This window comes from Tupaia chinensis, unplaced genomic scaffold (genome assembly GCF_000334495.1).
Source record: "Tupaia chinensis unplaced genomic scaffold, TupChi_1.0 Scaffold143584_1, whole genome shotgun sequence".
In the NCBI taxonomy this organism is placed as follows: Eukaryota; Metazoa; Chordata; class Mammalia; order Scandentia; family Tupaiidae; genus Tupaia; species Tupaia belangeri.
Window position 1 is genome coordinate 4036049 of NW_006203430.1, and position 12030 is coordinate 4048078.

Below are 12030 nucleotides of genomic sequence, written 5' to 3' on the forward strand. Positions count from 1 at the left end.
GGTGGCTGTCAGCCCGTCTTCCTGAGGGACCGCAGGTCGCCAGGCTGAGGATGGAAGAAACGGGTCATGAAGCGGTGGAAACAGTTTTCATGGGTTCTTTCCGACTCTTTGGGAAAACCCAGGAGGCCGTTTAATAGTTCTTTTACCTGCGTTATACATGTCCCTAGTTACTTGAAAACTTTTTCTCGTAAGTTTTGCGAGTGAAGGGAACTTGTGAAATAAGCACCAGGAGACAACCATACCAAGCGCGGAGGCGGGTCGAGGGAGTCCCATTTTTAGTGGCTGTAGGATGAAAACTAGATCCAGAAACAGTTCTCAAATGCCGCCTTCGGCCCCCGCAAATAAGTACTGGTGGCTGCGCTGTTAAGTAAATTAGAAGAGTGAGTTAGTAACGGTCTTTAGGGAGTGCTTGTGGGCCTCAGAAACATCGCTGGGACTTTCTCTTTCCGAATTGAGTCATAAGAGGTTCAAAGCCCTTTATTCTTTTCACCTTCTTACGGCTTTTCCTTTATTATACTTTGTAATACTTAGAGTAACCGTTTAATGATAAAGGCCCCATAAGCCCACCTTTTATCCTTCTTGGATCAGTCGTCATTATTTTAATTGGTTATATTTTGGGGTTGTGTTTTAACCCTAAGAAATTATGTCTTCTTAAAGTTTAATAACCGTGTGTGATTGGAATCCTGGACCGCGCAGCTTGAAAAACACACCTGACATCTGTTACAGGGGGCCCAAAATCCAAAAGGACAGATGGAGAAGGGATTGTGGCCTGACCATCTCCTGGATCTGTTTTTTTTTCTCTTCTCACTTTCTCTCTCCCCCATTCCCTCTCCCTCTCCAGAGTGTGTGGCCCTGTGTGTGGCCCTCTAGCAAATTTAAAAAAATAAATAAATAACCATGTTGCCTGTTTAACTCCCATCTGAATTTGTGGTGGCATTTTTTTTCTTTTTTCCTTTTTCTTTTTGAACTGTAATACCTTAATAAATTGAGAAATTGGTGGTACTAATAGAATTAAAAGAATATCTTCCCATTTTAATAAGTTACCCAGAGCTCTTAATGCAATTAATAATTTACTGTCCCCTTTGTTATTTGCTCAATTATTTAGAGAGTGAGTCTGTGGACTCTACTACTTTCTTTGAGCTGCTTTATTCTGGCCAATTATGTTAAGAGGCAAAAATGAAATAGTCATGAATAATCACTAGAGCGATTTCCATTTAAAAATGTGTTTTGAGGCCAGCTCCCATAATGCACTGCTCAGTGCTAGTGTATATGGAAGATTGTGGGTTTGGTTTTCTGGTGGACCAGTACACCTGGGAACTCACCGGTGATCCTGGCTACCTGGGAAGTCTGGGAGGGATTGCAGTGGGTGACCCTGTTGGTAGTGCTTCTCTTTCACTCACTCTCAAGAAAGTCTGAGAATTAAAAAATTATTAGGTGGAGCCAGCAGGTGGCGTAGTGGGTAAGGGTGCTAGACTCTCATATGTCCAACTGTGGTTTGAGTCCCAGACCTGGCAGCCTGCTTTCTCACTTTCCCTCTCTCTCACTCTGTCCCTCTCTAGTCAAAATAAATATAGTTAAATAAAATAATTCTTTTAAAAATTGTTAGCTGTTTTTAAATTGTAACGCAGTATTAATAGTTTTTATATAGGCTTAACGTTGAATAATGGACCTAAAACTGAAGTTGAATAGTAGTGGTGGTATTGAGACTCGTTATTTACTAATGCAGTCTCAGCTTACTGAAGGCTTAACATATGTTCTAGCTTGAGGGATTTCAGTATTCTAGGTCTTTGAAGATGTCTATTGAAATATACTTATATAAAATTATAGTTTCTTTTTTGAATGTTTACTCTTTCATTGGAATGATCTTTAAGTGATCACTGAAAAATCTTTTGACACAAACAATGATCTTGGTTTGTGTTTTGGTTTTACTTTTTATATTTGTTTTTAATCCTAATACTTTGAATAAAAGTTTTTTGTTTGTTTTGTTTTCTGGTCCTCTTTTTGTTTGTTTAGCTTCCCGGGAGATACTGATTTCTTTGAAGAAACATGAAGTCACACTGCATTGTTATGCTTACCCTAGCCGTCCTAATGTTCCTGACGCAGTGGTTCCCTGTGTCACTGGGCTGCAACAAAGCACTCTGTGCTAGTGATGTGAGCAAATGCCTCATTCAGGTAGGACTAAGACTTTTAATAGTCTTAAAATGCGTTATGGAGCAGATGCATAGTGTATGGGCGCAGAGAAAGAGTATATGTAATATAGTGTAAGACCTGATCAGGTCAGCGCTGAATTTTTGCTCTCACAGTTTTCTTACTTACAAGCAAGGTCAGATTCAGGAAGTTCAATGCTAAGTATAATTCCCTTATTTATAAACACGCCATTACAAGGTGATGAGCACTCTATTCAGTTGAATTAAAGGGCTCTCTTGTATAATCTAGTTTATATAGAAAAAGGCTCAATGACTGTATTTAGAAAAAAACTTGTCTGGTCAAATAATAGACAGTCCCTACCCTAAGTATAACATATGCTATCTCTATTGTTGTATAACAAATTACCCTGAAACATAGTAACCTAGTGTAATAACCTTTTACTATCTCACACCATTTCTGGGTCCTGACTCTGGGAGCAGTTTAGCATGTGGTTCTGGCTCCTGGTCTCTCCCAAGTTGCCAGCTGAGACTGGAGAACCTGCTCCTAAGATACTTGAAAATGATCGCCTTTCCAATCATCATGGCAAGACTATTAATGTAGCTAACCACTCTTGTAAGTGGTTTGGCTATGTGAACATAGCTAGGAAGTGACTATGAAAGCTGGTCTGTATTTGACTCTACAGCCCATAACCTTTCCATTAAACACACTCGTTATTACCCTCCATAAAGTTGTGTTAATTGGTGGTAAATGTCACATCTTACATAGCTGTTCTCTGTTTCCCATCCCATTAGACCATCAGTAGTCTTTTGCCTTTTGTGTGTCTGTCATTGTTAACCTCCCCTATGGTTATTGGCTGTAGGTTAAGAATTCAGTAATCACACATAATTTGCATTCTGTATCACGTATGGTTCTGCTATCTCTTTTTCATTCATTTGAGAGAGAAGACAGAAAGAAAGCCCCCCAACAAGGTCCCCACACTACAATCTGCCATCCAGCCTAGACTATGAGCATGCATGCATGCACAGTGAGTCCAGGGAGGTCCTGGGATGCAGATTCTGGACATTTCCTGTGTGGATCTAGCTGCATTCCTCCTATGCCACCACCTGGCCCATTCATATAGATTAGAGGTGTTTTGTGTTTATTTCTGACATTCTTGTCCTTATTAATAGTAGAAAATCTAATTGCCCCCATCTCATACTCTGATAAACCTTACTTTGCATTTCAAACCAAAATATTTAACCAAAGAAGTTTGTTGATTGCCTGGTGTTTAACTTTTTGCCATGGACATTTTCAAGTATAAATAAAAGAGTATAATGAACCACTCATCAGCAGTGACAGTAGTCACACACGTAACGACCCTCGTGGCATCTATATTTTCCTATGCCTCCTACACCCAGTACTATTTTAATTTTAATCAAAGCTCTGATATGTCTTATCTCTGTTACTTTTAGAGATACATATCAATTCTATCTATAATTCTAATATATATCTCTAAAAGGTAATGACTCTGAAACATAGTTCTTAGACCAACATCACAATTTAAAAATTAACAGCAATTCTTTAATTCTATACATGGAAATTTGGATATGGCATTCTGTTTAGGCTTGGGTGAAGTAGAATTTCGTGCTTCGTGCTGTGATCAGATGAGCAATCTGCCACTTCCTAGGTTTGTTCATAATTGTTAAAAATAAAGTCTATCACATATGCTATTAATGTATTTGTTCTAGGTATTCACTTAAATCCCGTATTGTTTTGTAGATTGTCAAAAGTCTATAACTTCTATTAATTCAAATAAATAAAAACTATATTTTATTTAAAATACATTGCTTTGTAAGGGAGTATTTAAAAGAGAAAGTTTGGGACCAGCAGATGGCGTAATGGTTATGTCACTGGATTCCCACGTAGCCGACCGTGGTTTGAGTCCCAGACCTGATGGCTTAAAACTCACGCCAGGCACATTTGCACACATGCCCAAAATCCCAAGAGGAGAATGGAGGAGAAGGGATTGTGGCGTGGCCATCCACCCTGGGGGGTGGTGATTTCTCACTTTCTATCTCTTTGGCAAGCTCATATGCCCTATAGCAAAAATCTCTCTCTAAAAAAAAAAATAAAAAAAAAAAAGGTAAAGGAAAGTTTTGGTTATATTGATAAAACATTCTCAAAGATTTGTTTTGCCTTTTTTTTTTTTTTTTTCCTTAATTGCCACAGAGTGTATGTGCTTCCTGGAAAAAGAGAGAGAGAGAGAAAGAGAAAGCACTTCCTAATGGGGCATGGTCACACCACAATCCCTTCTCCACTTCTTCATCTTGTTGGGATTTTAGGCAAATACACACGTGCACCTGGTTTGTTTTTCAAGCTTTTGGTGCCAGTGTTTGAACTGTGTGGTTGGCCATGTGGGATCCAGCTCCCTTAACCACTAGACCATAAGGCCTAACTTTTCAATTTAAAAAAGTTTAAGACATCCAGGACCAGCAGATGGTGTAATGGTTATGTCTGGTTACGTCACTGTACTTCCACATAATTAACTGCAGTTTGAGTCCTGGACCAGGCAGCTTGAAACTCACACCGGGTGCATGTGAGTGTGTGCCCAAGATCTCGAGAGGAAAATGGAGGAGAAGGGCCTGAGGTGTAGCCATCCCCCCTTGGGGGTGATTTCTTGATTTCTGTCCCTCTGACTCTGTCTCTCTGGCAAGCACATGTGCCCTATGGCAAAAATCTCTCTCAAAAAAATATTTTAAGACTTATATAATACTCTTTATGAAGTATTTTGTAAGTGTAAAAACTGGAAAAACAAATGAAGTTCCACCTAATTAAACTGGTGATTTTAGGAAATGAAAAAAGCTAGGACTTGTTTTTTATTTTTTGGTCACTAATTCATGGGTGCTGATATTTCTGAGATTCCTGTTGATCCTTCTCAACAGGAATGAAGTAGTGATCACAACTCTTCTGATGCATAATGGCAGGGTACTTGGGGTTAAAAATATCAAGGGCGGGGACTAGCAGATGGCGTAATGGTTACGTTGCTGGATTCCCACATAGTTGACCTCAGTTCGAGTGCTAGACTGTCATCTTAAAACTCATCCTGGGCATGTGTGCATGCATGTGTCCAAGATCCCAAGGAGAGAGTGGAGAAGAGATTGCCATGTGGCCATCCCCCATGGGGAGTGATTTCTCACTTTCTGTCTTCTGTTTCTGTGTCTCCAGCGAGCACATGCATCCTATAGCAAAAATCGCTCTCTAAAAAAATAAAAATAATAAAATAAATAAATATATCGATGACTAGAGTATTCGAGGTGTCCTTGTTCATTTATTCATAAGCAGTTATTGGATATTGATGTGAGATATGATTAACTTGACCATTTAACTGATTTTGTGTACTCTGGAATTTTGGGAGGTTATTTCACATTCTGATTCTTAGTTTCATTGTGTTCCTCTTACTATGGCTATGTAACAAACCCCCCCACATTCAGTGACTGAAAACCACAAAATTGATTTTGCTTATGAATTTGTATGCTGACTAAGGCTCTGTGGGGTAGCTCATCTCTGTTCCACATGGCATTAGCTGGGGCAGCTTGTAGGCTGGGGGATGGAATCACCTGACATGGAACAGTCTGTTACATGAAAAGCTACACTGGCCCTATCCTATACCATAGAACCAGCCACATGTAGCTATATGACACTTAAAAGATGATGAGTGTGATTGAAAACTGATTTTAAAATTTTGTTCAATTTTACTTAATTTAAATTTACATAGCTAAAAATGACTATTGGATATTGGAAATCTGCAAGTTCAAAAAAAAAAAATAATGGGACCAGCAGTTAGCGTAATGGCTATGTCGCTGAACTCCCATGTAGTCAACCACAGTTCAAGTCCCGGACCCAGTGGCTTAAACTCACGCCGGGAGCGTGTGCGTGCTTGCCCAAGATCCCAAGAGGAGAATGGAGAAGGGATTGCAGTGTGGCCATCCCCCCTGAGGGGTGATTTCTTGCTTTCTATCTCTGTCTCTGTCTGTCTGTCTGTCTTTCTGGCGAGCTAAAAGAGGTTCATATCATAAGACAGCTGGTGGACTCTGTATTTCCTTTGACGACTTCACCTTGGAAGTAAAGATACCACTTCCCTCACAGTCATGGGCTCTCCTCAATTTAGGTGGGTCCACAGGACTCACCCCTCATGGAGGAGCATCATACCGTAAGGAGAAAAGGTGGAGGGATATAATGTTATGGCCATCTGTGGAAAATACAGTCTGCTACATTTTAACTATAACATGAATTAGCTGGTTAAATGATCGCAAAGTTTCCTTCTTGTTCTATACAATTCTTTTGTTGTTGTTGTTGTTTGGAGAGGTCAGGGGTGATGGCCATGCCCCAATCCCTTCTCCTCCATTCTCTTCTTGGGATCTTGGGCAGCATGCAAACGCGCCCAGCGTGAGTTTAAGCCACTGGGTCCGGGACTCGAACTGCGGTTGACAACATGCGAGTCCAGCGACATAGTCATTATACCAACTGCTGGTCTCTCATTCTATACAATTCTAAAGGAAGAAACCAGCTATTATGTATTAAATATTCTTTTTTTCAGTCAGAGTAAAAATTGCTAAATTGTTAGAAGAATGCATAGTGAAAAATAAATCTCTTGACCTAATTTTCTTTATTCCTTGTACTGTTATCCAAAGAGCATCTTTTAATCTATTAACTGCTTCTATTTTTACTTCTGTTAGTGATTTTTAGCAATGAAAAGAACAATTATTTATCACTTTTAAATATCATGTATTTAAAATTGCCTTTATACTCTAATAGATAAGGACATAGTTCCTTATCATCCTCTCATCCTCTGCCCTCCATCCTGCCATAGTCATATCACTGTTTTGAATTTATCTCTCGGTTACCTTTTCTACAATATATTGGGTCATTGGGAAAGTCATGATGCATTCTTGCACAGAAAAATTTAGGAAAATGCATCATGACTTTCTCAACCACCTAATGTTAAAGCCATTTTGTTTTCTTCTATTAACTAGAGACATTCCCTTGATTCCTAATGTATGAAGAATATGTTAATAATCCCAGTCCTTTGAAATTTTATTTGCTTATTTATTTATTTTTAGCAATGAGACAGAGTATAATTAAGTTTTAATTACAGGCACCAGCAGGTGGTGTGGTGGTTAAGGCACTGGACTCCCACATGGCTGACCACGGTTTGACTCTCAAACCTCATGACTTGCTTTCTCACTTTCCTTCTCTCTCTTTCTTCTCTGTCTCTCTCTGGAGTACACGTGCCCTATAGAAAACTAAAAAAAATATTAACAATAATATAGTAATGTCCTATAATTAGGTCACCGGGAAAGTCATGCCATATTTTTTAGTGTTGTTCTGTACAAAACCACATTATGACTTCCTGACAACCCAATATTATATTCCTGAGTTGATTCCATTGAATTTTGAATTTTATGTCTTGTTCTTTTTAAAATTTACTCCCTTGAGCAAACCCCATGGCCTAATGGCTAGGGGAGCTGGATCCTACATGTCTGGACTGTGGTTGGGATCCTGGCTCTGGCAGGTCGAGAAACACACCTGGCATTTATGAGTCCATGCCCCACGTTCCATGGTATGGAGAAGTGGAAGAGACATTATGGTGTGACCACGCTGCATTGGGGAGTGTCTCCTTGCTGTCTCTGGTGATCACATGTACACTCTGGCAATTTAAAAATAAAAATAAAATGTATTCCCTCATTTTGTTGAAACATTCTCTCAGGTAACTTCCTAAGAAAGACTTGAGGGGGTGGGGAAAGTAAACTACCTGGGTCCTGCATATCTTGAAAATATATTTATTTACTTTTTCTCACCTTACACCTGGTTGATAGGTTGCCTGAATATAGAATCCTATTTTTAAATTCTTTTTTTCTCAGAACTTTGATGACATTTCTCTATTATCTACTAGTATTCCTTTCATATTGCTGGTAAGAAGTCTAAGTCTGGTCTGTTTCCTATTCTCAATAGTTATTTATATTCTCTGGAAACTTTTAGTATCATTTTGTTATCATTGATATTGTAAAGTTTAAACTGTTGAGTCTAGGTATGGGTATTTTCATTCATTTCATTGAACATCTTATGGGTCATTTGGGGGCAGTGATCAATTTCGAGATGAAGACAAGAAATTTCCTGTTTTTTATTTAAACACACACAAACACACCCCCACACACACAAAATGTCTTGCTTTTTTTTCCTGGAACTCTTATTAGTGTAAGTCTAAGGTCTTCTTTGTGTTGGATTCTTGTGTGTGTTGTTGTTTTCCCCTCAGATGAGGTCACACCGTGTCATGATCCACTTGTCTCAGCTTCCTGAGTACTTGGGTCCACAGGTGTGTGGTGTTGCACATGGCTTTTAAGCACTGAGAATGGAACCAGAGCCTCGCAGGTGGCCTCGGCCTGCTGAGCGAAAAATGCACACTAACATGGCTGGGGCAGATCTTTTTTTTTTTTTAAGACAGTTTTATTGAGATATAATTCACATACTATAAAACTCAACCATCTAGGTGTAAAGTTTGGTCATTTTTGGTGTAGTCACAGAGTTGTGCAGTCATTACCATGGTCTAATTGCAGAACATTTTCATTAGCTCAGAGAGAATCCCCTATCCTTTAGTAGCATTCCCTGCTCCCTTCCCTGGCCCCTGGGCAACCACCACTTAACTTTCTCTGGGTGTCCGTGTTCTCAACATAAAATATGAACAGAATCATACGTAATATCTTTTGTATCTGGCTTCTTTCATAGAACATAGTCATTTTATGATTTATCTGTATTTTAGCATGTATCGTTCCTTCATTCTTCTTTGTGGTCAAATTATATTCCACTGTATGGATATATCAAGTTTTATATATCAATTAATAGATATTTTTGCTTTTTGGGTATGGTGTGCAATGCTTCTATAAATACTCATGTTCAACTTTTTATGGGGATGTGTCTTTTTAAATCTCTTGGGTTTATATACCTAGGAGTGGAATTGCTGGGTCAAATGGTAACTCTGTGCTTAACTTTCTAAAGAACTACCAAAGTGTTTTCCAAAGTGTCTGCACTGTTTTACATCCCACACTAGTTTCTCTACAGCCACACCAATACTTGTCTTTCTTTTTGATTATAACTATTTTGGGGATATAATGTGGCTTTGATTTGTATTACCTCAGTGGATAATGATGTTGAACATAATTTTTTATGCTTATTGGCCATTCATGTTTCTTTTTTTGAAATATCTATTCACAACCTATGCCCATTTTTTTTTTTTAAGTGAGAAATCACCTCCAGCAGTGATGACCATGCTACAATCTCTTTTCCTTCATTCTCCTCTTGAATTCTGGGAACACATGCATAAATTCCTGGTGTATTTTTCAAGCTGTTGGGTCTGAGACTTGAACTACCCCATCAGTCATGTGGGACCCAGCACTTTAACCACCATACCATGAACTGGCTCCATATGCCTATTTTTTAATTGGCTTGTCTTTGTTGTTGAGTTGTATGTGATCTTTATATATTCTGAGTGCTAGTCCTTTATCATATATATGATTTGCAGATATTTTCTCTCATTCTCTGTTTTTTTCTTTCTTTTTTTCTTTTAAGAGAGAGATTTTTGCTATAGGGCACATGTGCTTGCCAACAGACAGAGATGGAAAGTGAGAAATCACCCCCTAGGGAGGATGACTATATCATAATCCCTTCTCCTTCATTCTCCTCTTGGAATTTTTTTTTAAGATTTATTTATTTTTAATTTTGTTTATTATTCTTCAATTTTGACCAGAGAGAGACAGACAGAGAGAAAGGGAGAGTGAGAAAGCAAGCCACCAGATCCACGACTTGAAAGCAAGCCACCAGATCCACGACTGGACCCATGGTTGGCCATGTGGGAGTCCAGGACTTCAACCACCACTCCACCTGCCAGCCCCTCCTCTTGGGATTTTGAGCATGCACACCCATAAGCGTGATGTGAGTTTTAAGCCACCAGGTCTGAGATTCAAACCGTGGTCAACTATGTGGGAGTCCAGCAATATAACCATTATGCCATCTGCTGGTCCCTCTTTTCATCTTTTTTTTTTTTTTTTTTTTTTTGGGGGTTTCTTTTATACATGCGTGCGCTTGCCAGAAAGAAACAGAGAGACTTGCCAGAAAGAAACAGAGAGACAGAAAGCGAGAAATCATCCCCCAGGGGACATGGCCACGCTGCAATCCCTTCTCTTCCATTCTCCTCTGAGGATCTTGGGCACGCATGCACACATACCCAGGACTTGAACCGCAGTCTGCTACCTGGGAGTCCAGCGATATAGCCATTATGCCAACTGCTGGTCCCCCTCTTTTCATCTTTTAATAGCATTTGTAGTACAAAATTTTAAAATTCAGTAAGTCCAGTGTATCTTTTTTTCTCTTGTTCTTTTGGTGTTGTATCTAAGAAACCATTACCCTAACCCCATGTTATTAAGATTTAACTTATACATTTTCTTCTAAGAACTTTATATTTTTAACTCTTACATTAAGGTCTATGATTCATTGCATTCTATTGACATCTCCATTCAAAATCACATGACCATAAGTGAAAGGCTTTATTTATGGACTCTCTGCTCTTCCATTGGTTTATATGTCTGTATTCATGCCACATTGTCTTGATTTACTGTATCATTGTAGTATGTGTTAAAATCACAACGTTGGCCAGCAGAGAGCGTAGTTGTTTGTTGCTTGACTCCCACACAGCTGACCGCAGTTCAAGTCTTAGGCCTGGTGGTGTGAAAATCATGTTAGGCACATGTGCGTGCATGCCCAAGATTTTAGGAGCAGAATGGAGAAGGGATTTCAGTGTGGCCATCCCTCCTTGGGGGTGAGGTCTCACGTTCCCTCTCACTGTCTCTGTCTTTCTCTGACGAGCACATGCACCCTATGGCAAAAACTCTTAAAAAAAAAAAAAGTCACAGAGTTGAAGTTCTCCAACTTTGTCTTTTTTCAAGATTGTTTGACTTTTCTTGATCCCTTACATTTTCATAAGACTTTTAAGATATATATGTCAGTTTCGTCCTCTTTTCCGGCTGGAACCATGGAGGGCATTTAAGAGAAGAAAAAGAAGGTTCCTACTGTGGCAGAAACCAAGAAAAAGGCTCCTGTTGCCGCAGAAGCCACCAAGAAAAAGGTTTCTGCTGTGCCAGAAACCCTTAAGAAAAAGCGAAGGAATTTTGCGGAGTTGAAGATCAAGCGCCTGAGAAAGAAGTTTGCTCAAAAGATGCTTAGAAAGGCAAGGAGGAAGCTTATCTATGAAAAATCTAAGCACTATCATAAGGAATATAGACAGATGTACAGAACTGAGATTCGCATGGCCAGGATGGCAAGAAAAGCTGGCAACTTCTATGTACCTGTGGAACCCAAATTGGCATTTGTCATCAGGATCAGAGGTATCAGTGGAGTGAGCCCAAAGGTTCAAAATGTGTTGCAGCTTCTTCGTCTTCGCCAGATCTTCAGTGGCACCTTTGTTAAACTCAACAAGGCCTCAATTAACATGCTGAGAATTGTGGAACCATATATTGCATGGGGGTACCCAAACCTGAAGTCAGTAAATGAACTGATCTACAAATGTGGTTATGGCAAAATCAATAAGAAGCGAATTGCTTTGACAGATAACTCTTTGATTGCGCTATCTCTTGGTAAATTCAGCATCATCTGCACGGAGGATCTGATTGATGAAATCTATACTATTGGAAGACGCTTCAAAGAAGCAAATAACTTCCTTTGGCCCTTCAAATTATCTTCTCCATGGGGTGGAATGAAGAAAAAGACCACCCATTTTGTAGAAGGTGGAGATGCTGGCAACAGGGAAGACCAGATCAACAGACTTATTAGAAGGATGAACTAAGGTATCCACCA

General features: G+C 39.3%; 1 protein-coding gene and 1 pseudogene across 1 annotated transcript in view; both read left to right on the forward strand.

Moving 5' to 3' along the window:
- The first annotated feature begins 2018 nt into the window (after positions 1 to 2018).
- TWSG1 (twisted gastrulation BMP signaling modulator 1) overlaps positions 2019 to 12030 on the forward strand; it is a 57077-nt gene continuing 47065 nt past the window's right edge. The window contains exon 1 of the mRNA XM_006164024.3: positions 2019 to 2172. Coding sequence (XP_006164086.1) covers positions 2047 to 2172 — 126 coding nt within the window. The 5' untranslated portion in view covers positions 2019 to 2046. The remainder of the gene's footprint in view (positions 2173 to 12030) is intronic.
- Positions 11210 to 12019, forward strand: LOC106733344 (60S ribosomal protein L7 pseudogene; annotated as a pseudogene).